General features: G+C 44.8%; 1 protein-coding gene across 2 annotated transcripts in view; it reads left to right on the plus strand.

The window, feature by feature from the left end:
- The window catches only part of EVC2 (EvC ciliary complex subunit 2), a 351,907-nt gene that overhangs the window by 60,098 nt on the left and 266,373 nt on the right, over nt 1–25,436 (plus strand). For both annotated transcript variants that reach the window (XM_030191177.1, XM_030191178.1), the window contains exon 7: nt 16,375–16,509. In XM_030191177.1, the coding sequence (XP_030047037.1) occupies nt 16,375–16,509 (135 nt within the window). The remainder of the gene's footprint in view (nt 1–16,374; nt 16,510–25,436) is intronic.

Raw genomic sequence — 25,436 nt, forward strand, 5'->3', positions numbered from 1 at the left:
CAAGGCAGAAGTGCTACTGCACGCGGACTAACCTGAGGACCTTTAGCATTGCAAAGGCCCTGAATGAAAGTGAACCATTTCCTTATAACAGGACAGAGACAGGAAATACACAGAAGCCAAAGTGAGGCTTGAAACACAGAGGAAGTGGAAACCCTACAGGACAGAAACAGGAAAAACACACTGAACACTGAAGTGAGGCTTGGAACACACAGGAAGTAGAAACCGTATACTCAACACCAAAATGAGGCTTGGAACACACAGGACAAACACAACAATGCAGAAAAGAAGCCAGCTCATGAGCTGACCAGCAGACTAAGGTGAGTCAAAAGAGGGGTCACAGCCATAGTCATGACACTGTAGTTGGAATCGAACCCAGGTTGCCAGGTTCAAAGCCCGCTGCACTAACCATTAGGCCACTCCTCCCCCCATTAGGCCACTTACCAACATAATGCTGTATTCATTATGTTGGTATGTTTATAACTGTAAGGCTATATATAGGCACTATAGAGGGTGGATCATAAGAGCATATTCCAATGGCGTAGCCAGACTTACTATTTTGGGTAGGCCTTTCAACCCCCCCTCCCCCCTTCCATTAGCTCAGTATTTCCTTTGTCCTTCTAAACCCCCCACCCCCAAAGACCAGCATCTGTCCCTTGTTTGAATCCCCCCCATCTCTTCCCTGTGTACTTCGGAGGCAGCCTGCCGGCCTCATTACTTCATCTTTGCTGCTGCATCCTGCTCTTGGTGACATCACTTCCTGTTCCCTCACTGGAGGGATGCAGCAGAGGGAAGCCTGTGGAGGCTGGCGCAGGCAGCAAAGATGAATCACTGTGTCCTCTGAGATGCCTCAGAGGTACACCAGGGAGGGACAGGGGGATTCAGGTTGGGGGCAGATGCCGGGCCACTGCTGGCAGAGGAGAGGGAAGTGAGGTGCCGCTATTGGGTGGTGCTGTGCTCACCCAGTCTCACTCATAGCTACACCCTTGACATATTCTATAAAGAAAATGGGTGCCTAGTTTACTTTATTGAATACTAGCATAACTTGGTATATATGTGTGCTTAGGGGCGAGCATGGTGTTGCCTAAGTGCTCATAAACAAATGGGGTTCACACTTTCCACAAGACTGGAACACGACGAAAAACAGGGTGGAAAGGATCAAAGTCCAAGAGATCAGTCCAAAACACCAAGGTAAGATGCTCCAAAACGTTATTTGGACCCTACACGGTCCGTGTTTCGGCTTAAAAAAGCCTGCCTTCAGGGGTTTAAGAAATATATAGAACATATATATATAAGGACATATATATACAAAAGTATATCATATATCGAACAAGCATTTTGACTTCTCTGTTTAAAAACATATTAATTAAAACAATTTCTTAAAAATTCTTTAAAAATGTTGATTTTTAGGTAATTATAAACATCATAGATTAAACAGTTTAACCTCATCAGTCATATTAACATATTCATCATAGATAGAACAATATAACCTCATCAGTCAAGGTATGTCATATACCAAACCAAATATTCTAAAATATAACATACCTCATTATTAATACACTAGGAAAAAAAGGCCCATTTCGGTATGAAATGAAAAGGGCGCTAGTAAGGTTATCCCTCTCTCCCTCGCTCTCTCCCTCTGTCCCCTCCAAGACCCACGGCCCCCTTTCTTCCCTTCCGATTTCCATGCCCTCTCTCTCTCCTTCCCTCTGTCTCTCCCCCGAGTTCCAGTCCCCCCTCCTCTCTGTCTCACAGACACGTCCTTGCGATGCCTCTGGTCCCGCCCTCATTTCCTGTTTCCGCAAGGGCAGGACCAGTGTCAGAGCTGAGAGCGAAGAGAAGGGAAGGCAGCAGACTCGCGAGGCTCTTCACTGCTGCCGCTGGGACCAAGAGGGGGTTGGCGATTTTGGAGGGGGGGGGGCACATGCACATAGGGACGTCTCTGCCCGCTCCCGCTGTTCTTCAACGCACGTCTCTCACTGGGATTGTAACCCCCTGCTGACGTCAGGCAAGCAGGGTTCTACTGCTGGCCAGTGACGTCAGCAGGTGATTACGATCCCAGTGAGACACTTTAGAACGTTCACATAGCAAATTATTATATTAGATATTTTCTTCATCAACTCAGTTAATTACAATTATCTAATTTTCTTATTCCTTATATAGTTATAGTGAATTTGAAACATATATATATATATATATATATATATATAAAAGACAATAAAGGTAAAAAAACCAAATGTAAGTAAAAAAACATCCATATGTACAGGCAGAGCTATCACTTTAAAAAAATGTAAAAAATGATGCCCAAAAAAATAATATAAAAATATACATACAAATTGTGCAAATAAGTAAAATGGTCTTTTACAGTTTTGTGTCCAAAAAAGTAATGGTATTATATAATATCTGTGCTTTATGAACAGAGCTTCTGTATAAAACATTAAAAATACATTAAGAATACATCCTTATGTTTATTATACTGTATACTTTAAAAGCGTATAAACTAATATATTTAAAAATCAAGTTTCAACTTTTTAAACCATATGAAAAGTGGACCTACCAATCGATGAATGCTCAACTGTGTATCGATTGATAATGGAGCGCATAAATATCTGTCACTGTGAAAAGAACAAAAAACTGAAAATATATAACACAAAAATAAAAATGATGAAGATAAAAACAAAAATAGATATGAAAATAATAATAAAAAAAAAAAAAAATAAAAATAATGGTGGGTTGTGTCCATCTACCAGCAGGTGGAAATAGAGATTACAAAGCTGAAGGCAGTGATACCAGACGGCCAGCTCCTCCTTCACCTCAGTACGTCTCTTATCTCCAGCAGGTGGTGGACAGCGCATCAGCAGCTCCTGGATTTGTCTGTTGGGAATACTCCTGGGTTCTGTGGGCCAGTTGAGTTTAGGGGTGTCTGACTGGTGGTGCCGACTTTGGGGGCATCCTCAGTCTTCTGGGTCCCTGCTTCACCCTTTCCCTCCTTGCCTTCCAGTCTTTAGATTTCTATCCTTCCTCACCAGTAAAAAAAAAAAACAAACAAACAAAAAAACCCGAGAGCTCCTTTGCCTTCATTTGGTGTTAAAAAACAAAACAGAAGATTTCTGACAGGACCAGGCAGTACAGGCTGCTGCGTCTGTGGGACTCTGCTTCTCCTTCGGATACACCTGCTGTTCGGTGAGTCCCTGCCTTTCCCTTTTTGGTGTGGGGGTACCGTGCTTTAATGTGGGCATTTGAAAGCTGTTCCCATTGCGGTAGCAGATGCTCTGCAGTGTGACTCTGTGTGGTGGCGTGTTTGAACGCTGGGGAGGGAAGTGCCCGAGTTCCCCTTCCCTGAGCAGCCTTTTCCTGCGCTAAAATGGCGGGAATGCGTGCCTTTTTGTTGGCGCGGCTCTCTCTTTTCTCCTGATAACAGCTCTGATCCTTTCCCGCCCTGCGGCCTTGATGTGGGCAGGGGGGAGGGGCGGCCTCTCCTAAAGGACCTTGTGTTCCATTGGAGACTGCTGGTACAGGGGATTCCCCTTTATTTTCTCCAGCCTTTGGTTTCCTTTACCAAAATCACTGTTGAGTCAGAAACTGTTTGCATGTAGCTGGGGCAGTGGCATAAATTCTTCTGCAAGGGGATCCAGGGGAAGAACAGAACTACTTTAAGCTGTTTCTATATCTTCTGAGCAGGATGTCCTCTGCTCTGGGACCCTTAATTTGAACCTTTCTTCTGAAAGAGAGCTTGTCCTCAGTAGCCCTTTTCGTGATTGTGGGAGTTTTAATGCCTATCTCGGGCAGATGGGTTCTAGAGGGCTCAGTTTTCCAGAAAGAATCTGATGGTCCTGTGATGTGCCTTGTTTTTTTCGGGATGCACGTCAGCCACTGGGGGCTTCTCTGGGGCAAGTGACCTTGCTTTCGGTTCCTTCTTTCTTTTCCAGCTGTGGTTTGGCTTTTCTTTTTCAGCCTCTCTTTCTTCCCTTTTTTCGGGAGGGGTATTTTCACATGGAGTACACGGCGCTTCGTCTTCTAGATGTTCAGAGGGCTCGCCAGTGTTTGCATATGTTGCATATTTTTCAGCGTTCAGATCTTCTCTTTGTCGCTGGTTCTTGCTGTGGGATGGCAACCTGTGGTCTGATCTGATTTTTTTTTCTCGTTGGATTGCAGATAATTTGTGGAGTTTTTGGAAAGGTTGTGTCCTGCTGGTGGCATTCCAGGCTCGTTTCACGAGTTTGCTATCTACTTCTGGGCGGAACGGATGTGCTTTCACTATTCAGATGCTGCCTTTGCAGCGGCGGTTCTGTCTCGGGGAGTGGCGACTTCCCACCCTGCTTAGGGATTGCTTTGGTACATCCCACCAGTTATTGGATTCATCTGCTGCATACGCTAAGGAAGGTAAAATTATGCCTTACCTGCTGATCATTTTCTTTCCTTTAATAGCAGCAGATGAATCCAGGATCCTGCCCTTTGTCAGCCGCGCTTGTTTTGCCTGTCTGTTCTTCTCCTGGTCTTTAGTTTAAAAAAAAAAAGGAAGAGGAAAGAGAACAGAAACCACTAAAGAGGACTCCATTGCAGTCGTGGTTTCTCTTAAGTCAGACTGACAAGTTTCTGTTTTGTATGGTTGGTGAGGAAGGCTTCCTGGTTTCTTGTCTGATTCTGCTTGGTGATGAGACATGTACTGAGGTGAAGGAGGAGCTGGCCATATCACTGCCTTCAGCTTTGTAATCTCTATCTCCACCTGCTGGTAGATGGACACAACCCACCAGTTCTTGGATTCATCTGCTGCTACGAAAGGAAAGAAAATTATCAGCAGGTAAGGCATAATTTTACCTTGTGGATATCCTGAAAACCTGACTGGCTGGGGCGCTTCCAGGACCAGGTTTGGGAACCACTGCCATAATGTTTAAACAGCTGATGGGAGGTGATGAAGTCAAAGAAAAGTGAGTTAGACAATGGCAAACCCAAAACACTGCTGACTGCTCTACCTCTATCAGCTGGGGTTGAACTTCCAAGGGGGTACGGAGAGTGTGGATGGTGATGTGAGGTGTCCTAAAATGAAAATTTGTTCCAGGACCCAAGTGATCATTTCTCCACTATTAGATGATCTTAATGTAATAAAACAACCCAAGAAATATTTTCTAATGTTACTCGAGTCAGACTGGCCCATTGACTCTCTAGCAAACGTAGCATATGTGGTTAATAAACTAGGTGTTAAAACCAGTGTGATACGGGTTGATCTAGTGGTGGCCTGATGGTCAGAAATAAACATATTTCAGGACAGATTACCCCTACTGAAATAACTGCTGTCTTGGCTAGTTAGCGGTACTTAGCCCAGGTTCAGAGTTTTCTTGCTGCTGGCACACTAAACTGCGTTAGTATTCTGCTGTGAGTTGATGTACTATTAGAAGGGAAGTATGATGGAGCAAAGCAGTAGTGTGCAGGAAAAAGAGAGCAAAGGAGATGTGAAACAGTTGAGAGAAGGGCTTAAAGAGAGCAACATGGAGATGATAATGAAGGGGGTGCTATCAGGAAAGCGAGACAGAATACATCGTAGGCAGAGGAAAGAACCAAAGAAAACCAGTGAAACTGGTATTTATTTATTTATTATAAAACGTATATTCCGTATTATCCACCATTCTAAACGGATTGCTATAAGAGCATTCATAGTAAAACAAAAGACACAATATAATATACAAACAATGTAGCTCACATCGTACATTTAATGACAGATTCTCAGGCATCTCCCCAGCTGTAGGCATGCAGAAAAATTGGCATTTTAAGCTGTCTTTTGAACTCTTTGAAAGTGATGATATTTCTAATGGGTAGCTTGTTCCATAATGTAGACACAGCAATATAAAAAAATCCTGTGTCTAAAGTCCTCTAAGCAGACAAGATGATACGAATAACCAGCAAATTATTGGATTCTGATCTTTTTGATTGGTTGATCTGCAGTTTAGTTTTCAGGATTTCTGAAGCTTGATGTTGTAAAATATGAAAAAGTATCTGAGGCTATCTTGAAAAACATTTTGTTTTCTTTTTTTCTGCAGATAATATTTTTAGATAACAATTATTTTCAGAGTAGAAGATGCTGATTAATAGCAAAATCCATATTTGTGAAAGTTTGTGGCACTTTTCTTGCAAGCCTAACACTGCCCCTTGTTAGCTCATGGGTAAGCAGGATTGGCAGAGCCTCAATAAAACTAGATGTCCAAATTAAATGTCCAAATGTCCAAATACCTCCTAACCCCCCCCCCCCCAAAAAAAAACCCCCAAAACAAAACAAAAAACTCTTGGATCCCTACAGCTCACAAGATACCCTGTAATTCAGTTATGCAAAATCTATGTGATACATTTTCAAAGCCATCTAATTGGCTGCTTAAGAATTAGATTGAAGCCTTTGAAAATTCAAACTAGTTGAGCTGCAAAAATTAGGTGCTCAAATTTTCTGTAGGTTCTGGGGTGAAAGGCCAACTGGGTTCTTATAAAGGAGATCAGTTTTGGAAGTTAGATGAAGGATTACTAGCTGTGTATGTCTGGGGAGGGGAGGGGGGATAGTTTTGGGTATGATGATCACTCCTGTAGGGCTGCTTGGGAAGGAAGAAGATTGACAAGTCTGGGGGGGGGGGGGGGGGGTTTGCTGCTCATATATTTAGTAAAGCACTCAATGGCGATTTACCAGCTAAACTGTAGGCAGCTAAATTAGGTGAATATGCAGCCCTAACCTAATTATGTTAAACTCAAGTGACTATAATGCTCAGTGAAAGACTGAAAATTTACCTCATGCGTTTTAAAGAGACAAGACATGAGGACAGTGGGGGCAAAACTGAGCACCACAATTTAGACATGCCAATGCTGATTGCCAGTTCTATAATGACATTTGTGTACCATGATGCCATTATAGAATTAGTCGGTATCAATGCCCCTATATTTAGGTGCTCCAACTTATGTCAGGTCTCTGGCTGGTGTAAATGTTAGACCTTAAATGCAGCACTTCAAGTGCATAACTGGGAGCTCCATCCATATTCCTCCCACGTGTACACCCCCCCTCCCTTACAGTTGTGTGTGTGTAATTTATAGCAGTGTTTCCCAAGTCAGTCCTGGAGTACCCCTTGCCAGTCAGGTTTACAGGATGTCTACAATGAATATGTATGAACTTGATTTGCATACACTGCCTCCATTATAAGTAAATCTCTTTCATGCATATTCATTGTGGATATTCTGAAAACATGACTGGCAAGGAGGTACTCCAGCATTTACTTGAGAAACACTGATTTGTAGAATACTGCTGGGCGCTCTGCTAGCACTTAGGTGCCTAAGTGTCTGCTTACTCAGGTGAGTATTCTGTCCGCCCAATATTCAAAGCAATTTAACCAGGCAGGAGAGGTTCCTGCCTGGTTAAATTGCCTGGGGCCCCCTAACTGGTGATGTTCAGCAGGACTTTAACTGGACAGTGCTGCTGACTATCTCCACTAACCACTCCCCTGCACTGTCTTGTTAGTGTCGGTCCGTGGGCTCGGACTGGGACTGTTGTTTTCAGAGGGGGGGGGGGGCGGTTGGCCATGACCTGCATAGGATCCAGTGACCAGCTTATTTTGAGATAGCCCTAGATATGCAGTATTGATGCCTGGACGTGGCCTGGCATTCAGTATCCGAGGCTAATTCTGCCACACAGTGGTCAGCGTTTAAAGAAATGCTGACCATCGTGGGATGAATATTGATCAGTATAAATTTGCACACACAGTCAACAGCCGGTGCACATTCAGCGTGTAAATTTATACCCCTGTTATAGAATGAGGGATATATGTTTTTAGGCATAGATAATTTTTCTACAGAAGTGCTGCATTCACAGAATAGGTCCAGTGTGTTCGATGTATTACTGCTGTCAAGTCTAATCCTGCTTAACCTTATAAATGAGAGGAAAATGGATGTAAGTCTGAATTACTGTAAAACCTGAAGCTTCAAACTGTGAGATAATAAACTTCAACAAAGTTAGTCCTTAATCTACAAATTATGCTAGCATATTAAACTGCAAAAGCAGCACATCTTAAAACTGTAGTGGTCCTTGTATCCACATAGAGGCAGCATAGTAAAGAGAAAAGTATTAGTTTATCATTTGTCTACCCTATCAAGCTCTCTGGGGAACAGTCTAAAAGTTATATTCTGGAAGAACACAAATGCTCATAAAATAGAGAATAGAGAGGTTTGAGTAGGTATTGAGGTAAAGAAATGTGCAGATTCTTTAAAATAAGCTGTATAAGCAATTCAAAGATCTGTTTCTAGAAGGAAGAGGTAGAAACAGAAACTTGCAAGAAAATATTTGTTCTCTGTTTGCTTTGCTCTAGTGAGACTGAACACTAAATGAAGTACAAAGCACTGAAGTCAGTTGAACAACACACCAAAGTGTGGGTGACGTTGTTATTGCCCAGCCCTAGTGGACACTTCCTGGGGTTTCTAGGAATTTCCTAAAATGAAGCTTTCTTGAGTGTGCCTGACAGTCCGTCTGCCCCCCCCCCCCCCCCCCAATGCAAGCACAGCATGCATTGTGCACTATTCCTGCAAATTGTTACTGAGGCATAGGCAGGTATACATTACTATTGTGCAGGTAATTTTTCAAATAAATATGTGGGGGGGGGGGGGGGAGTGAGGTGAAGTGGCATCCTTATTCCTCCATTGCCAATGCCAGTGGTGATTGTTGGAGACCTACAGCTCTACTCCAGTACAATAATCTAGAACAGGGGTGCACAATTTCAGTCCACAAGAGCCACAAATCAGTTGGGTTTAGCTCAAGGCAGATCTGCATAGAAAAGAGGTAATAAACATGCAGAACTATTTCATGCATATTCATTAGGGGCATGCTGAAAACTCAGCCAGTTTGCAGCCCTCAAGGACTGAGCTTTTGTGCATCCTGATCTAGAGCAATTCTTCTCAACTCTCTCCTGGAGGCACACATAGCAGGTCATGAATATGCATGAGAGGTTCCAATGTGTGCAAGTTTATCTTATGCATGTTTCTTGTAGTAATCCTGAAAACCAGATTGACTAGATGTGCCTCCAGGAGAGGGCTTTGAAGCATTGATGTGTGTGGTGGAATGCATCACTTGCAGATATGTTGTCACTTTAAAATTTAGCATGATAGCACTGCTGTGGTATTAGCTTGCTGTTTTTCTGGAGACAGGAGGGCTGATGCAAAAGCTTGTACAGAGGTTGGCACAGAGTTAGCCTGACCCCTGGGCACGTGATGCAGAAAATAACTGTACAAATCTGCAAATTTGACACCGTTGCACAGCATAATACAATGAATGGTAATGAAGCTATTAGCGATTTGTCCCTGATGCAGAGAAGTGTGTGAAAGACCCTACAGCTGAACACAATGTAGGAGCTTTAATGCTATGTCCGAAGAGGCACTGAACGGCTAGTTTGTTCTTCAATCCATCAGAGTGTAATGCCCAATTCTTCTTTTTGCCGTGAGAATAACAGTACCTACAACTGTTTAAGATAGGAGGTGACTGTTCTGTGCACAAGTCTGAGAAAAAAAAATTGTATTTGCACATGTGTTAGAATAATGTTGTGTGCATAAGTATCACAAATATTTTATGCACAAGACATTTTTATGATGCTGATACTTATCCATAGAATAACATTGCAGCACATGCACAGATATGTGCTGACACTTTCATTTTGCTTGGACATGTGACTAGTACTAGCTGCCCTTGGTGCAAAACCTTGTGCTCATGTATCCAATATGCATACCCTGATTAGCACACAAGACCTACACACTTCAAATTTGCCTACGTTTTGCTTCCTGCATTTTTGAGCAAAACTTTGGTGTTATATTCGTGTTAGAAGCTATGTGCCTGTAACTGACTGTTGGAGAGTGAGAACCATTAACAGAGTTTGTACAGCTTTAGTAGGCAATCCATGTTAGCAGCAGCAGGCCTCATCTGCTTATTATTTATTTATTTATTTGTAACTTATATCCCACATTTTCCCACACATGCAGGCGCAATGTGGCTTACAGAGAATTAAATAAGAGTACAAACTTAACAGTTTAGGCAAGCATAAAGAAGTGAGTAGGAGGGAAGAAACTAACAAAGTGAACTAGATAGGGTAAGGAACAAGGGATGCTTTAATCAACATGGTAAATTGAGGGGTAAGTCTTAGCAAAGAGGAATGTCTTTAACAACTTCTTAAAAAGGGCATGGTCCACTTGAGTTTTAAGGTGACGAGGTAACGTGTTCCAGTATTTGGGACTCCAATAACGGAAAGACGAGGCGAAGATTTTCTTATACTTAACTCCCTTACAATTCGGAAAATGGAGGTGGAGATAGGACCGAGCAGCAGGGTTGGCATTTCTAGGCGGAAGATCGATCAAGGGAAGCATGTATTCCGGAGCAGCCCCATAGACGTTTTTATGTGTTAGGGAGCAGATCTTAAAAGCAATGCGCTCCTGTACAGGCAGCCAATGAAGTTTAAATCGCAGGGGGTCGGCGTGTGCGAATCTCTTTTCGTTTAGGATGAGCCTCGCCGCAGTGTTCTGAGCCGTTTGGAAAGTTTTCAATAAGGAGGCCTGGCAGCCCACATAAATACCACTACAATAATCCAGGTGGGATAGGACGAGCCAATGGACAAGGGTACGAAACAAGTCTCTGGGAAGGAGGTATCTGATGCGTCGAATCCTCCACATGGCCTGGAACATTTTTTTGGAGACCAAGTGTACATGATCAACCAGCTGGAGATGTGAATCCAGATGCACTCCTAAAAGTCTCAGGCTGTTTGCAATCGGGAGGGCAGAGCCCAGGACTGGAAGCATTGTATCAGTTACGTGAGCGTGCGTGGACGAGAGGATGAGACAATGTGTTTTTTCCCTGTTCAGCCTGAAGCGGAACACCCTGGCCCATTGTTCTAAAGTGGAGAAACAGGCATCTATGAGGTTGGCAACTTCTGATACTGTGGATTGAAAAGGGATGTAGACTGTAATATCATCCGCGTAGATGAAAGGGTTGAGGTCCAGATTTGCAAGTGCTGTGGCTAGAGGCATCATCATTATGTTGAATAGGGTAGGTGAGAGGGGAGAGCCCTGAGGGACCCCACAGGAAGCATTCCACGGTTCAGAAGTGTGGGAATTCACCATGACCTGGTAAGACCTTGATGTCAAGAAACCCTTGAACCAATGCAAAACTGGCCCTCCTATACCAAAAGAATCCAGTAGATGGAGCAGGAGTTCATGATCCACCATGTCAAAAGCACTAGACATGTCAAATTGTAGCAGGAGAATCTTCCGTCCTACAAATAATTCTTGTCGAAAGTTGGATAAGAGGGTAACCAGGACAGTCTCCGTGCTGTAATGAACTCGAAAACCTGATTGCGAATGATGGAGGATATCAAAATTAGTCAAAAAGTCATTGAGCTGAACATTGACCAGACTCTCCATCAGCTTGATAACTAGAGGTATCGAAGCCACTGGGCGATAGTTAGAGATGACATCTGGCTTGATCTTTAAATTTTTTGGGATTGGGGTGAGAAGGATGTTTCCATGACCTGACGGGAAAAATCCTGCGCTTAACATATAGTTAAGGTAACAAGTCAGTTCCTCAATGTAACATTTTGGTGCGACTTTTAGGAGATGAGTCGGACATACATCTAATCTGCAACTTTTATTTGTGAATTTACGTAGAGCAGCAGTTACTTTGTCGGGTATCAGGCGATTGAATTTGATCCAAAAGCGGTCAGCAGGGCAAGCACCCGAAGGCACGTCCAAGGATGCCAGAAAGTCATCCACATCAGAGAGGCAGCTGACTGTTGAAGACCGCAGGGTAAGAATTTTCTCCTTGAAGTAAGATCCAAGTTGTGTAGCTGAGGGAGGATGAACACTGGAGCGTTCTAGCTTGCGAGTATCTAGAAAGGTGTTTAGTAGTTGATATATCTGTCGGATGTCCCGGCCAGCCACCTGCATCTTAGTTGAAAAGTAGGTGCGCTTTGCACATCGGATGGCGTGTTTATATTTGCGGTGACTATTTTTCCAGGCCTCCCGTGCCTGATCAGATTTGCCTTTTCGCCAAGTTCTTTCCATACGTCGTACCTCACGTTTCAAAGCTCTCAGGTCTGTTGAGTACCAGGGTGATAATCTACGAATGTACGAGGATTTGAGACGCAGGGGAGCAATTGTATTCAACACTGCATTGCAAGTGTGGTCCCAGTCAGTGAGATAAGTGGGCGAAGATGGTTGCAGATCCAAGCCGTGACTATAAAGAGACCTCCAGAACAAGCTGGGATCAATGACACCTCTGGTGTAATGTTGGTGAGACTGACGAGGCCGGAGGGGACCTGAGGTTTGCCATCGCAGTGTGAACTGTAGTTTAAAGTGATCCGACCAAGCCGTTTCCAGCCAGCTAATATCATGAACAGAAAAGTTCTGATCGTCTAAAAATTTAAATGAGAGGAGGTCAAGTGAGTGACCCTTACAGTGAGTTGGACCAGAGATAGGACATTCAAGGTCACAAAGGTGGAGAAAATCCAGGAACTGGGATACTTCTGGGGATGTGGGATTATCCAAATGGAGGTTGAGATCACCCAAGAAAAGTATGTTCGAGTTGTTCATGCAGGTATTAGAGATGAAATCCAGAAGCACAGAATGACTGCTTGACCAGGTAACTGGAGGCCTATAAAACAGCACACAGGCCAGCTGGCCATGAAGAGAGGGGTGGTGAACCTTGACAGCAGCAACTTCCAGCGACGGGGAGATCAAAACCGAACTTGCTTCTACTGTGAGGTGGGAGCGGTAAATGAGCGCCAACCCGCCCCCTCGCTTGTCTAATCTGTCCCAGTGGATAATCTTGTAGCCTACTGGGCAGAGATCCAGCACAATGGGGTCTTTAGGTGTTCTTAACCAGGTTTCCGTGATGAACAACATGTCTAGAGCATCGGATGAGATCCAGTCAGATATCAGTTCGGGATTACTCACTACTGATCTCGCATTTATATAGCCCACATGAAATGATTGGCATTGCACTTGATTCGCATGCACAATGGGAACCAAAGTGTGATGATATTGCTTGCGAGGATGGGGCTTTGGGGCAACAGAGGCAGATAGTTGAGCAACTTGTGACGAGTTGCGAAATGGCGTGCGGGATGAGAGCCTCCTGTGTCCAGAGATGATGGGAATATGAGCGTAAGAGGGGTCAGTAGCAGTTAGGGCAGAATGCAACAGGGCTGACAGGTAGAGAATTTGAATTGTGGAAGATGAGAGCATGATTATTCCAAGGGGTAACAGGAGGTGAGATGGACGAAGACTGTAGACCAGCAATTGAAGGTGAGAGAAGGTTGAAATTAAATCCCCAGGGGAATCCACAAGTTGCAGGCTAGCGCAGTAAGTCAGTCCGGTCCTGCACTTAGAGCGAACAGAGACAGGGGTAAATGCTTTGAACAGCTGAGTTATCCAGGAGCGTCCACCTATTCCGATGCAGGGGGTAAATTCAAATGAAGAAGTCAGTCCAGTAAGGTTAGGACACCTGGAGTTTGCCGTTATCGTGATGTTTAGTCGGTGGTCATCTTGATAATAATAACTGTAACTGATACTTTGTAAAGCAAATAAACTTCTTTTGTGGAGTAGTTATGTCCCTTATTTGCTGGTTTAACTTTTAAGTTTAAGTTGAAAAGTACCACCCTCCTTGAACAGCTGGTGTGTGGGGTGTGAGGGGGAGCGGTTCAGATCTAATTAGTCTCCCCACAGTAAGTGCCTTAGAGAACCGGCAATTGAGTCGCAAACACGATGGCAACAAACGCCTCGCAGACACCTCCGGGCAGAGTAAATAGAGCTCAGATTGCTCTCCACAGACCCACCCTTAGGGCAAACAGTAACAGGAGGAGGGAAGATGCACAGGACAGCTGATTAGTTGCAAGAAGAGGCTCCTTCTTCGTCCCCTTGATAGTGTGAAGACGGGCTCCTCCTTCACCAAGCAGCTTAGGCAGTTTAGGCAGATGAGCGTTGAGACGGGGCTCCACCTCTTCCGGAGCAGTGAAAAGCGGCAACAGCTTACAGCACTCAATATCGACGGCAGACCTGGAGAGATGCCGGCACATGGAAGGAAGGCCACATCACTCGAACAGATGAAACAGGATCCGCAGGAGACCGTTAAATGGCGGCCTTAATGCTGTTGCTGGAGCACGACTTCTTCACCCCCGTCCTAGGGAGAAGCTGTTTGCAACAGAGAGGATGACAGCTGATCGACGATAACAGCGGCAGTGAACGCTGGGAACCGCTCTCTAGCAATGAGGTTATAATAGCGATCAGCTGGGAGGAGGAGGTATGTGTCTCGGGGAGGCCCGTTAGGAGAAGTTACAGGCAATCATCTAGCTAGGAAAAGTTAATGAAATTGAGAGCAGTCAGGGACCAGGGAAGGCTGTCAAAATCAAAACTGGCAAAATAAAATAAAATAGTCAAGATGTTGAGGAGAAACAGTGATGACACCCGGAGCTGTAGTTTGTTTGAGTCCGTTAGTTGGCGGCCATCTTTAATTAATTATAACATCTATTAGCCCATTTTACATCCACAGTACATGTATATGCTTGCTAATTGGACTACACTGTCTGCTAGTCTTTTAACAGTGACACCACTGATGTTATGTATTCTGTCTTTCATGTAATCTAAGTGATAAACAGTGTGACACTTTTGTCTATGAGTGATAGTGAATCATTCAGAACTGTTATCTCACTACTAACATAAAATAATATAAAAGCAGAGGTACCAGTTTCCACAGACCAAAATCCAGTCTTTTGCTTAATAAAACTTCAGATACCCAACATGTTTTGGAATGTGCCTGTATCAGATGTATGAAATCAGTGTCCTTCAAGCTGGACTGAAGGTCAAAAATGAAGTAAACCCTAAAGGTGACAAGAGAGACTCTGAAAAGGAAAGGAAAAAAAGGAAAATATTATTTTTGTTCTTTTATCTTATTGTTTTTATTGTGAGATGTGGAGGGGCATTTTTGATATGACGTCTAAATCCAACTTCTGATGTGCAGAAAACATCCAAAAATCCAGTACTGAACATAGCCATTAAATGGCCATTTGCTAGATATATTGTGCTTGGTGCACAAAATCAAGCCATTGAGATGTAGGAGGAGCCAGCATTCTTAGTAGACTAGCCATACAGACATCCCAGAAGAACAGTGGGGCACCTTAGGGGGCACTGCAGTGGGCTTTCACATAAAAGGTCCCAGATACACATCTCACCATTGCCCCCCCCCCCTTATATTGTATGAGGAGCCCTTCAATACCCACCAAAGACATACTTACCCAACTGTACACCAACTACAATAGACCTTATGCCTTCATATGTAATCTATGTGTAGGTATAGTAGGTTTTTTATCAGTTTTGGAGGGCGCTCACTTTCTACCACAAGTGAAACAGAGTGGATTATGGGCCTGGGTGCTCTTCTCTGCAATGCAATGCACAGACCACTAGGCTACTCCAGGGACCTGCTTGCTGCTCTAATAGGACTAGCCATAACATCTGAATCTATCATAGAGCCTGGCATGTACTGTTTCTTTTTCATCTTTAGGGGGTGGGAGGAGGGGTCAGAGACCACTGGGGGAGTAAGGGGGGGGGGGTCATGCTTTAATCCCTCCAGTGGTCATTTGAGACACCTTTTTGTATCTTAGTCATTATTAAAACAGGTCTAGCCCAAAATGTCCAGGTTTTAGTTCTGGACATTTTTGCTTTGTTCCATTATAGCAGAAAAACATCCAAGTGCCCAATCTTGCCTCCAACATGCTTCCGACACACCCCCTTGTGATTTGGACATACTTCAGATGAACTGCATAGAAAAATACCTTTAAAATGGGTTTCAAAATAGCGATTTGGACGTTTTGGGGAAAATCTGCTTTGTTCCACTTTTTGGACATTTTTCTGTTTCGAAAATGAGCCGCATATTGTGGTGTTGTGTGTGTTTTTATTGTAAATTGCCTAGAGTCATAAGATAGTGCAGGTTAAATTTTTTTTTTTAATAAAAAATAAACATTGGTATCATTTTTGTTCCTACTGTAATCACGAATAGTACCAGTTAGTAAAGCCTGAGGGTGGAAAGTTCATTAAGGGGCCTTTTAGTAAACTGTGGTAAAAAGTGGCTGTAGTGCGTGGTTACATGGGTCATTCCAGCACGCTATGCAAAGTTAAGTATATTTTTAAAAAATCTGACTAATACAAAACAGGCTGAAAACTTCCTGTTTCAATTCTGATTTTAATTATTCACACACATTTCTGGTGATAATTAACATGACAAAATGGTTTTGTGTGGTGATTTTGGAAGAATCTACATAAGTCACTTTTAATATTATCTGCCTTGTGCTTCACTCACTATATGGCTAACATGCATTGTTTATGTCTTTATAGAGTTCTCCTCACCACGGAATTCACTTTGCTGGGTTCATCATTGCATTTGTTGGTTCCTTTCTGCTGACATGTGTTGCTTTCTCGATGATCTATAGAGCCAGGAAAGTGGAAGGGCTGTTCCCTTCTAAGAATGTTGTAAGTTCTAAGTTATTTATTGGGATTTATTAACTGCCTTTGTAAGAGATTAACCCAAGGTAGTGTACAGCTTGGTATAAAACTTACAATCTTGTTAACAACCTAAGTACAAATATAATCAATGAGCCAAACTTGGTGATGGCAGATTGAGTCTTAGAAATAGGAGTAGCAATGTAGGAGCTCATTTTCGAAGAACTTAGACGTACAAAGTTCCATAGGTTACTATGAGGCATATTTTCAAATCATTTAGACTTACAAAGTTGCATAGTAGCCTATGGAACTTTGTACGTCTGAGTGCTTTGAAAATGAGCCCCTATATAACTTTGTAAGTCTAAGTGCTTTGAAAACACACCTCATAGTATCAGAAATATACACAATTAAACAGCATTGTAGAACAAGCATGTAATAAAAATATGATCAATGACAGCAGAGCACAAATGATATCTTAATAGGCAGCATGGAAAGCACATTCATATAATATAGATGTGATATTCACAATGTCAGCACGATAGAAATGAAACACATTAATAAGCACACATTAGAACAATCATCTAATAATGTCAAGTACAGTACAATGCAACATCTTAATAGCAGTTGAGACATATGGACAGGCTGGGTGGTGATAGTCATTGGGGTAAATGGATGGCTAAGTTAATGGTAAATTATGTGTACAGTTGAATAAAGTTTAAGGAAGTGGTCTTAGGGTGTGCAATAAGCTAGTCCACATAGAGTGAGTGTATAGTTAGTTGCCACATGCTGGAGAAGAGTCATTCTTTCAATTGCATCCTGAAGGTAGTGGTGCTCTTGAGTTATATGTAGTCTCACATTTCTGCATTTACTTGTGTTATGCTGTACTGGAAAAAAAATAATTCCCTTACTAAAATCAATGTCAACTTTAAAATTCCTTTTTTTTCCCCCCAAGAATCTTGTTAGCTGTGCTTTTTGTAGAAGAGATACAGACAGCATAGCGGTCAGTGTCTTTTAAGGAGTCTGTATTTGAAGTAAGAAGCATGCAAAATGTTTCCGTTCTATTGCATAATCATTTGTATGGTATGAAAAATATATATAGCTAGCTAGTGAAGTGGATTCTGAGTGAGAGGTTTTCTTATGGATAATTGACACATTTGTTAGATTAACTTTCACTAAAGATAGAGCAGAGTTTGGGTTTCATCTGAAAGAAACTCATCAGTTTTAACAGAAATGGATTGCTTTTCAAACTTATTCAGTATAACCACGTTTTAACACTTCAAAATTCATGTGACTCCCACATGATGATGAAAATATTGTAGATCCCCTATGGGTGAGGTTTACAGCAGATAGTTAAGGGTTGTGATCACGGTGAAAAGGCCCCGCACTCAACACTCACCAATTGGGGAAATACAGAGAAAAGTAGGGAAATCCTGTATTCTGTATTTTGTATAGGGTGCAATTCAGTATTTTTATAAATATATTTCCCTTAATGTTAATTCAAATTTTCAAAGTGATGACAATGTTGCACCTTAATAGTGAAATTAAAATAATTTATTATGCAAGACGTTTTTTTTAGATTCAATAAACAAGTGTAATAGATTCAATAAAAAACGGTATCAATGTACATTAATGACATGTGACAATTCTTTTCTTTATACCCTTAGAAATTATAAATGTCAGCAAACAATCAATACATTTTACATATCAGTTTTCCTCAATTAAACCAATCAGATAAATATCAGTTTGTAACTTAACTAGTGTATACTGCAATAGAATGTACTATTTAATATATGTCCTTTATTGATTCTTTATTTTAGTGATGCCCAAAAGGATACTTTAATTGCAGTTTTCCTCTTCTTCTTCCTTCTTTCTTCTTTTCTCTCTTTTAAATGTTGGGTACCATTTAATTCTCAGTTGTGATGATCCCTGGCCAGGGAGCAGGAACCAGGAACTGAAGAATACCTACTACACTAAGCTAATAAAAAATCAACAACAAAAACCCTAAACCCTAACTAAAGTACCTAACATCTGCCACATTCACCTAAATATTTTCCCTAGCTAGCTATCCCAATTAAATAAACAAATAATTATTTTTCCCTATTCTATACCCTCCCACAAAATGTTGGAATTTTTAATCCCCTAATGTACAAAGATTCTTTAATTCTGTGTTTGGTGTCACAACTTCCACAACCACCAGTATTCTTCAAGAACCTCCTTGTTACACAGAAGGAAAAGAAACCTTCAGACGGTTTCACAGACCCATTCAATAATGAAACTCAGAGTTAAAGTTTTACATCTGAGCTGCCATAGACAATCTCTCCAAAGAATGTACTTTTAAAGTTCAGAGTAGCTCTTTACAGAAATGGCCTCAGAGCCGCACTGCTTTGCTTACATTTAAAACATTCTATCAGGGACAGCTTATTTTCCAGCACTTCCAAACTTTACTCCCTTAGGAAACAGATGATGCTGAAATGATTTACCATCCCAAAACTAGTCAAACAGACATCAAACATCTCCTACCAGCCCTTAAATACGCGTTGGGCTTTCAAAATTAAATGCCAGACATCCAAACCACTCTTTCTAAGCACAACCAAAGTATTTTAAGCTTACAATTCCATTTATATTTCAATTTCCAGTGACAACCAGTTGCTGCTCACTGTCACACGTCTGCTTAGCACTACAATCACCACCCAACTGCCAGCCTGAGCTGTTTTTTTTTTCCTGAGAGTTCCACCAGCACAAGCCCAACATTCCAAATTCCCCCCAGGGCACAATTACAGCATTTTAAAACAAAATAAACATTTTTCAAACATATACAAACAGGCAACATGTCTAATTGATGTAAACTTTGGTACCTTTCACCCCTGAAGCCTGAAAACCCTCTTTATTTCCTGTGCAGCGCTTACACCAACGCGGGCCGTTCCAAAAAATAATAAAACGTCGGGAGAGTGCACTGGTAAGCCCCTTTTAAAAGGGACACAAATCATTTTATTTTTTAATACCCCATTTACAATATGATAGCAGACGTCCACTCCACTATCTCCTTTATCTGCTTCCTCTTCCTTGCATTCATCCAAAGCATGATGGCAGCAGTAGCAGTGGAAACAATAGCAAGTCAACACAAGACTGAAATGTGTCAATAAGCTCTCACAGATGCCAATACTCTACATGGGCTCCTAAGAGAGATCCCACACAGGAGACAGGGCCTATAAATTTTCACCAACTCACAGGCACCATGCTGACTGCCACAGCTGAGCACAGGTCACTATGGAGGTTCTTTTTTTAAATTGTATTTTCAAAATACAATAACAAAGCTTTATTACAGAAAAATTATGAGAGTCAAGCAGGTAATAATCAACAACAACAAAAAAAGGAAATACCATGGAGGTTCTGACCCACAATTTGGGAATCACTTGTGTTAAAGTGCTGGTGGCGAGAGATATATAAATCAGATGTTTTTTTAAATGTATTTTTATTTATTTATTTATTTTATTGCATTTTATATCCCACATTTTCCCACCTATTTGCGGGCTCAGTGTGGCTTACAATACATTGTAAATAATGGAAATACAATTTGTTACAATCAGTTATGGATTACATTGTGAGAAGTTAAGCAAGACAATTTAACAATAATTCACAAGTGAAAATAACACTTGAATGAAACTTTTAAAGCAAAACTAACCCTCCTGTTTACTAAACCCTGTGCTAATGCCAAAACAATCCCTTCACTTTGTGTGGGCTGTGTCAGCATTGCTGCATGGCAGCTACTAACGCAGCTTAATAAACAAGGGGGCAAGACATTACAAAGAAATAACAAATTCCAAACTAAGTTTAAAACTCTTTAGAAGCCCTAAATTCAAAGCCCGCTAAGTTAGGGGATGGAGCATAATATAATGGAGAAACAAAGGCAATAAACAAGGAAATAGAAATAGCCAGTAGACTACTCGATTTGTAAACTTCTTACAGTGGGATTTCTTTTTTTTTTTTTAGCTTTATTTTTATAACTGTACAAAAGAGGAGACAAAATAGCAAAACAGTCATACATTGGCAATAACAATAGTATGTACCCAAAACACAACTCCCTAAAATGAAACCCTATTTTCTCCGAGGACAAGCAGGCTGCTTGTTCTCACGACTGGGTTGACGTCCACGGCAGCCCCCACCAACCGGAACAAAACTTCGTGGGCGGTCCCGCACGCAGGGTACGCCCACCGCGCATGCGCGGCCGTCTTCCCGCCCGTGCGTGACCGTTCCCGCTCAGTCTTTTTTTTTCCGCGCTGGAGAGAGCCGCGTTCGTCTCTCTCTCTGTCAGCCCCGGAAACCAGATCGCGCTTTCGCCGCAAAATTTCTCTTTTTCTCCTTTTTCGTTGTTCTCCGTTTTTTTTCTATTTAGTTTCTAAAAAAAAAAAAAAAAACGCTGAACTTTGTTTTCCCTCGTCTCTTAGCGGGGGCATCGCGTTGCGGCCTAGTGGCCGCACGGTCGATTTATTTTCGAGGTGTGAATTTTACCGCCACCATCGACGACTTTGACTTCGCCGACGCGATTTTTCCGTCGATGTCCTCGAAGGTCCCGAGTGGATTTAAAAAGTGTGGTCGGTGCGGCTGGCATATCTTTCAGACCGACACTCACACTTTGTGCCTCCAGTGCCTCGGGCCGGAGCACGATACCAAGACGTGTACCTTGTGTCTCGGTCTCTGTAAACGGACACAGGTAGCGAGGCAAGTTCTTCGGGACCGTCTTTTTGGAACTTGCGCCGGCCCCTCGACGTCGACTTCGACGGCATCGGTATCGACGGCCGGTTCTTCGGTACCGGTATCGATGTCCACGAAATCGGCACCGACCCCAGGAGCACAGGTCCCATCGGCCCACCGACTCTCCGGAGACGGCAGGGGTGAGAGGTCGCGCGGGCAATCGGCCCCGGTCACTCCCTCTACCCAGGGCCCTTGGGACCGAACCCTGTCGGACCCGATCCCTCGAGGCCGAGGGGGATCTACTTCCTCCTCATCGGTACCACTGAGCGCCGATGACGGGCATCGCAAGAAGGCGAAGAAGCACCGTCATCGGTCGACCACGACGCATCCGGCTCCCGGCGCCAGGGATGAGTCGACGCCGAGGAAGCGGCAGCGTCGAGAGGAGAGGTCCCCCTCTGTAGTAGAGGGACCGCCACGGCAGGGTGCCAGCACTTCGGTGCAGTCTCCTGGACCTGAACAGCTTCCGGCACCGACACCTCTACCGGCCCCCTCGCCTTTCCCGACAGCGGGCCTGGACGAGTGCCTCCGAGCCATCCTTCCGGGGATCCTGGAAGGGCTGATGTGCCAGAACGTGCCGGCGCCGGGGGTGTTTGCGCCCTCGGCGCCGTTGATGGTGGCGCCGGCGGGCTCTAGCCCGGTGCCGAGGCCTCCGACGCCACGCAGGTGGAATCCCCGTCGACGTCGATGGAGGGAGCTTCATCCCTGCCGGCGCGGGAGTCCACTGCTCTACGACGCCACCGAGGTCTCGGTGCCTCGACGTCGAGCCGGGCCCGGTTGAGGACTGAGCTACAGGAGCTCATGTCCGACACCGAGGAAGAGGCCTTGTGGGGGGAGGAGGAGGACCCCAGATATTTCTCCTCAGAGGAGTCTGGGCCTTCCATCCGAACCCACTCCTTCACCACAGAGAGAGCTCTCGCCACCTGAGAGTCTCTCCTTTGCCTCCTTAGTTAGGGACATGTCTATTTGCATTCCCTTTCCTGTGGTCTCTGTGGATGAGCCGAGGGCTGAGATGCTCGAGGTCCTCGACTATCCATCACTACCTAGAGAGTCCTCCACGGTACCGTTGCATAATGTCCTCAAGGAGACACTGCTTCGGAACTGGTTGAGACCATTATCTAATCCCACCATCCCCAAGAAAGCAGAGTCCCAATACAGAATCCACTCGGACCCAGAGTTAATGCGGCCTCAACTGCCTCATGACTCGGCGGTCGTGGACTCTGCTCTCAAGAGAGCACGGAGTTCGAGGGATACCGCTTCGGCGCCCCCGGGGCGGGAGTCTCGCACTCTGGACTCGTTTGGGAGGAAGGCCTACCAATCTTCCATGCTCGTGACCCGCATCCAGTCTTACCAGCTGTACACGAGCATCCACATGCGGAATAATGTGAAGCAACTGGCGGACCTGGTCGACAAGCTCCCTCCGGAGCAGTCCAGGCCTTTTCAGGAGGTGGTCAGGCAGCTGAAGGCGTGCAGAAAGTTCCTGTCCAGGGGTATATATGACACCTGTGATGTGGTATCTCGTGCTGCGGCCCAAGGGATAGTGATGCGCAGGCTCTCATGGCTGCGTGCCTCTGACCTGGACAACCGCACCCAGCAGAGACTGGCCGACGTCCCTTGCCGGGGGGATAATATTTTTGGCGAGAAGGTCGAGCAGTTGGTGGACCAACTACATCAGCGGGAAACCGCCCTTGACAAGCTCTCCCACCGGGCGCCTTCAGCATCCACCTCAGCAGGTGGACATTTTTTCCCGGGCCAGGCAGGCTGCGCCCTACGCCTACAACAAGCGTAGGTACACCCAGCTGGCCCGAAGGCCTCATCAGGCACAGGGACAGTCCCAGCGCACTCGTTCCCGTTAACAGCGTGCGCCTAAGCAGCCCCCTGCGCCTCCACAGCAAAAGCCGGGGACGGGCTTTTGACTGGATCCATGGGAACATAGCCGCCATCAAAGTGTCTGTACCGGACGATCTGCCAGTCAGAGGGAGGTTAAAACTTTTTCACCAAAGGTGGCCTCTTATAACCTCCGACCAGTGGGTTCTCCAAATAGTGCGGTGCGGATACGCCCTGAATTTGGCCTCCCCTCCACCAAATTGTCCTCCGGGAGCTCAATCCTTCAGCTCCCAGCACAAGCGAGTACTTGCAGAGGAACTCTCCGCCCTTCTCAGCGCCAATGCGGTCGAGCCCGTGCCACCCGGGCAGGAAGGGCAGGGATTCTATTCCAGGTACTTCCTTGTGGAAAAGAAAACAGGGGGGATGCGTCCCATCCTAGACCTGAGAGGCCTGAACAAATTCCTGGTCAAAGAAAAGTTCAGGATGCTTTCCTTGGGCACCCTTCTGCCAATGATTCAGAAAAACGATTGGCTATGTTCCCTGGATTTAAAGGACGCATACACTCACATCCCGATACTGCCAGCTCACAGACAGTATCTCAGATTCCGTCTGGGCACACGGCATTTTCAGTATTGTGTGCTGCCCTTTGGGCTCGCCTCTGCATCACGGGTGCTCACGAAGTGTCTCGTGGTGGTTGCGGCGTATCTACGCAAGCTGGGAGTGCACGTGTTCCCATATCTCGACGATTGGCTGGTCAAGAACACCTCGGAGGCAGGAGCTCTCCGGTCCATGCAGTGCACTATTCGCCTCCTGGAGCTGCTGGGGTTTGTGATAAATTACCCAAAGTCCCATCTCCAGCCAGTCCAGTCTCTGGAATTCATAGGAGCTCTACTGAATTCTCAGACCGCTCAGGCCTTCCTTCCCGAAGCGAGGGCCAACAACCTCCTGTCCCTGGCTTCCCAGACCAGAGCGTCTCAGCAGATCACAGCTCGGCAGATGTTGAGACTCCTAGGTCATATGGCCTCCACAGTTCATGTGACTGCCATGGCTCGTCTTCACATGAGATCTGCTCAATGGACCCTAGCTTCCCAGTGGTGCCAAGCCACTGGGAATCTAGAGGATGTCATCCGTCTCTCCACCAGTTGCCGCACTTCACTGCTCTGGTGGACCATTCGGACCAATTTGACCTTGGGACGCCCATTCCAAATTCCACAGCCCACGAAAGTGCTGACGACGGATGCGTCTCTCCTAGGGTGGGGAGCTCATGTCGATGGGCTTCACACCCAAGGACTGTGGTCCCTCCAGGAAAAGGATCTTCAGATCAACCTCCTGGAGCTCCGAGCGGTCTGGAACGCACTGAAGGCTTTCAGAGATCGGCTGTCCTGTCAAATTATCCAAATTCGGACAGACAATCAGGTTGGAATGTATTACATCAACAAGCAGGGGGGCACCGGATCTCGCCCCCTGTGTCAGGAAGCCGTCGGGATGTGGCGTTGGGCTTGCCAGTTCGGCATGCTTCTCCAAGCCACATACCTGGCAGGCGTAAACAACAGTCTGGCCGACAGACTGAGCAGAGTCATGCAACCGCACGAGTGGTCGCTCCATTCCAGAGTGGTACGCAAGATCTTCCGAGAGTGGGGCGCCCCCTCAGTGGACCTTTTCGCCTCTCAGACCGACCACAAGCTGCCTCTTTTCTGTTCCAGACTACAGGCTCACGGCAGATTAGCGTCGGATGCCTTTCTTCTCCATTGGGGGACCGGCCTCCTGTATGCTTATCCTCCCATACCTTTGGTGGGGAAGACCTTACTGAAGCTCAAGCAAGACCACGGCACCATGATTCTGATAGCGCCTTTCTGGCCCCATCAGATCTGGTTCCCTCTTCTTCTGGAGTTGTCCTCTGAAGAACCGTGGAGATTGGAGTGTTTTCCGACTCTTATCTCGCAGAACGGCGGAGCGCTGCTGCACCCCAGCCTTCAGTCTCTGGCTCTCACAGCCTGGATGTTGAGGGCGTAGACTTCGCTTCGTTAGGTCTGTCTGAGGGTGTCTCCCGTGTCTTGCTTGCCTCTAGGAAGGATTCCACTAAAAAGAGTTACTTTTTCAAGTGGAGGAGGTTTGTCGTTTGGTGTGAGAGCAAGGCCCTAGAACCTCGTTCTTACCCTGCACAGAACCTGCTTGAATACCTTCTGCACTTATCAGAGTCTGGTCTCAAGACCAACTCAGTAAGGAATCACCTTAGTGCGATTAGTGCTTACCATTATCGTGTAAAGGGTAAAGCCATCTCTGGAGAGCCTTTAGTCATTCGATTCATGAGAGGCTTGCTTTTGTCAAGGCCCCCTGTCAAGCCTCCTGCAGTGTCATGGGATCTCAACGTCGTCCTCACC

This window comes from Microcaecilia unicolor, chromosome 2 (assembly GCF_901765095.1).
Source record: "Microcaecilia unicolor chromosome 2, aMicUni1.1, whole genome shotgun sequence".
Classification (NCBI taxonomy): Eukaryota; Metazoa; Chordata; class Amphibia; order Gymnophiona; family Siphonopidae; genus Microcaecilia; species Microcaecilia unicolor.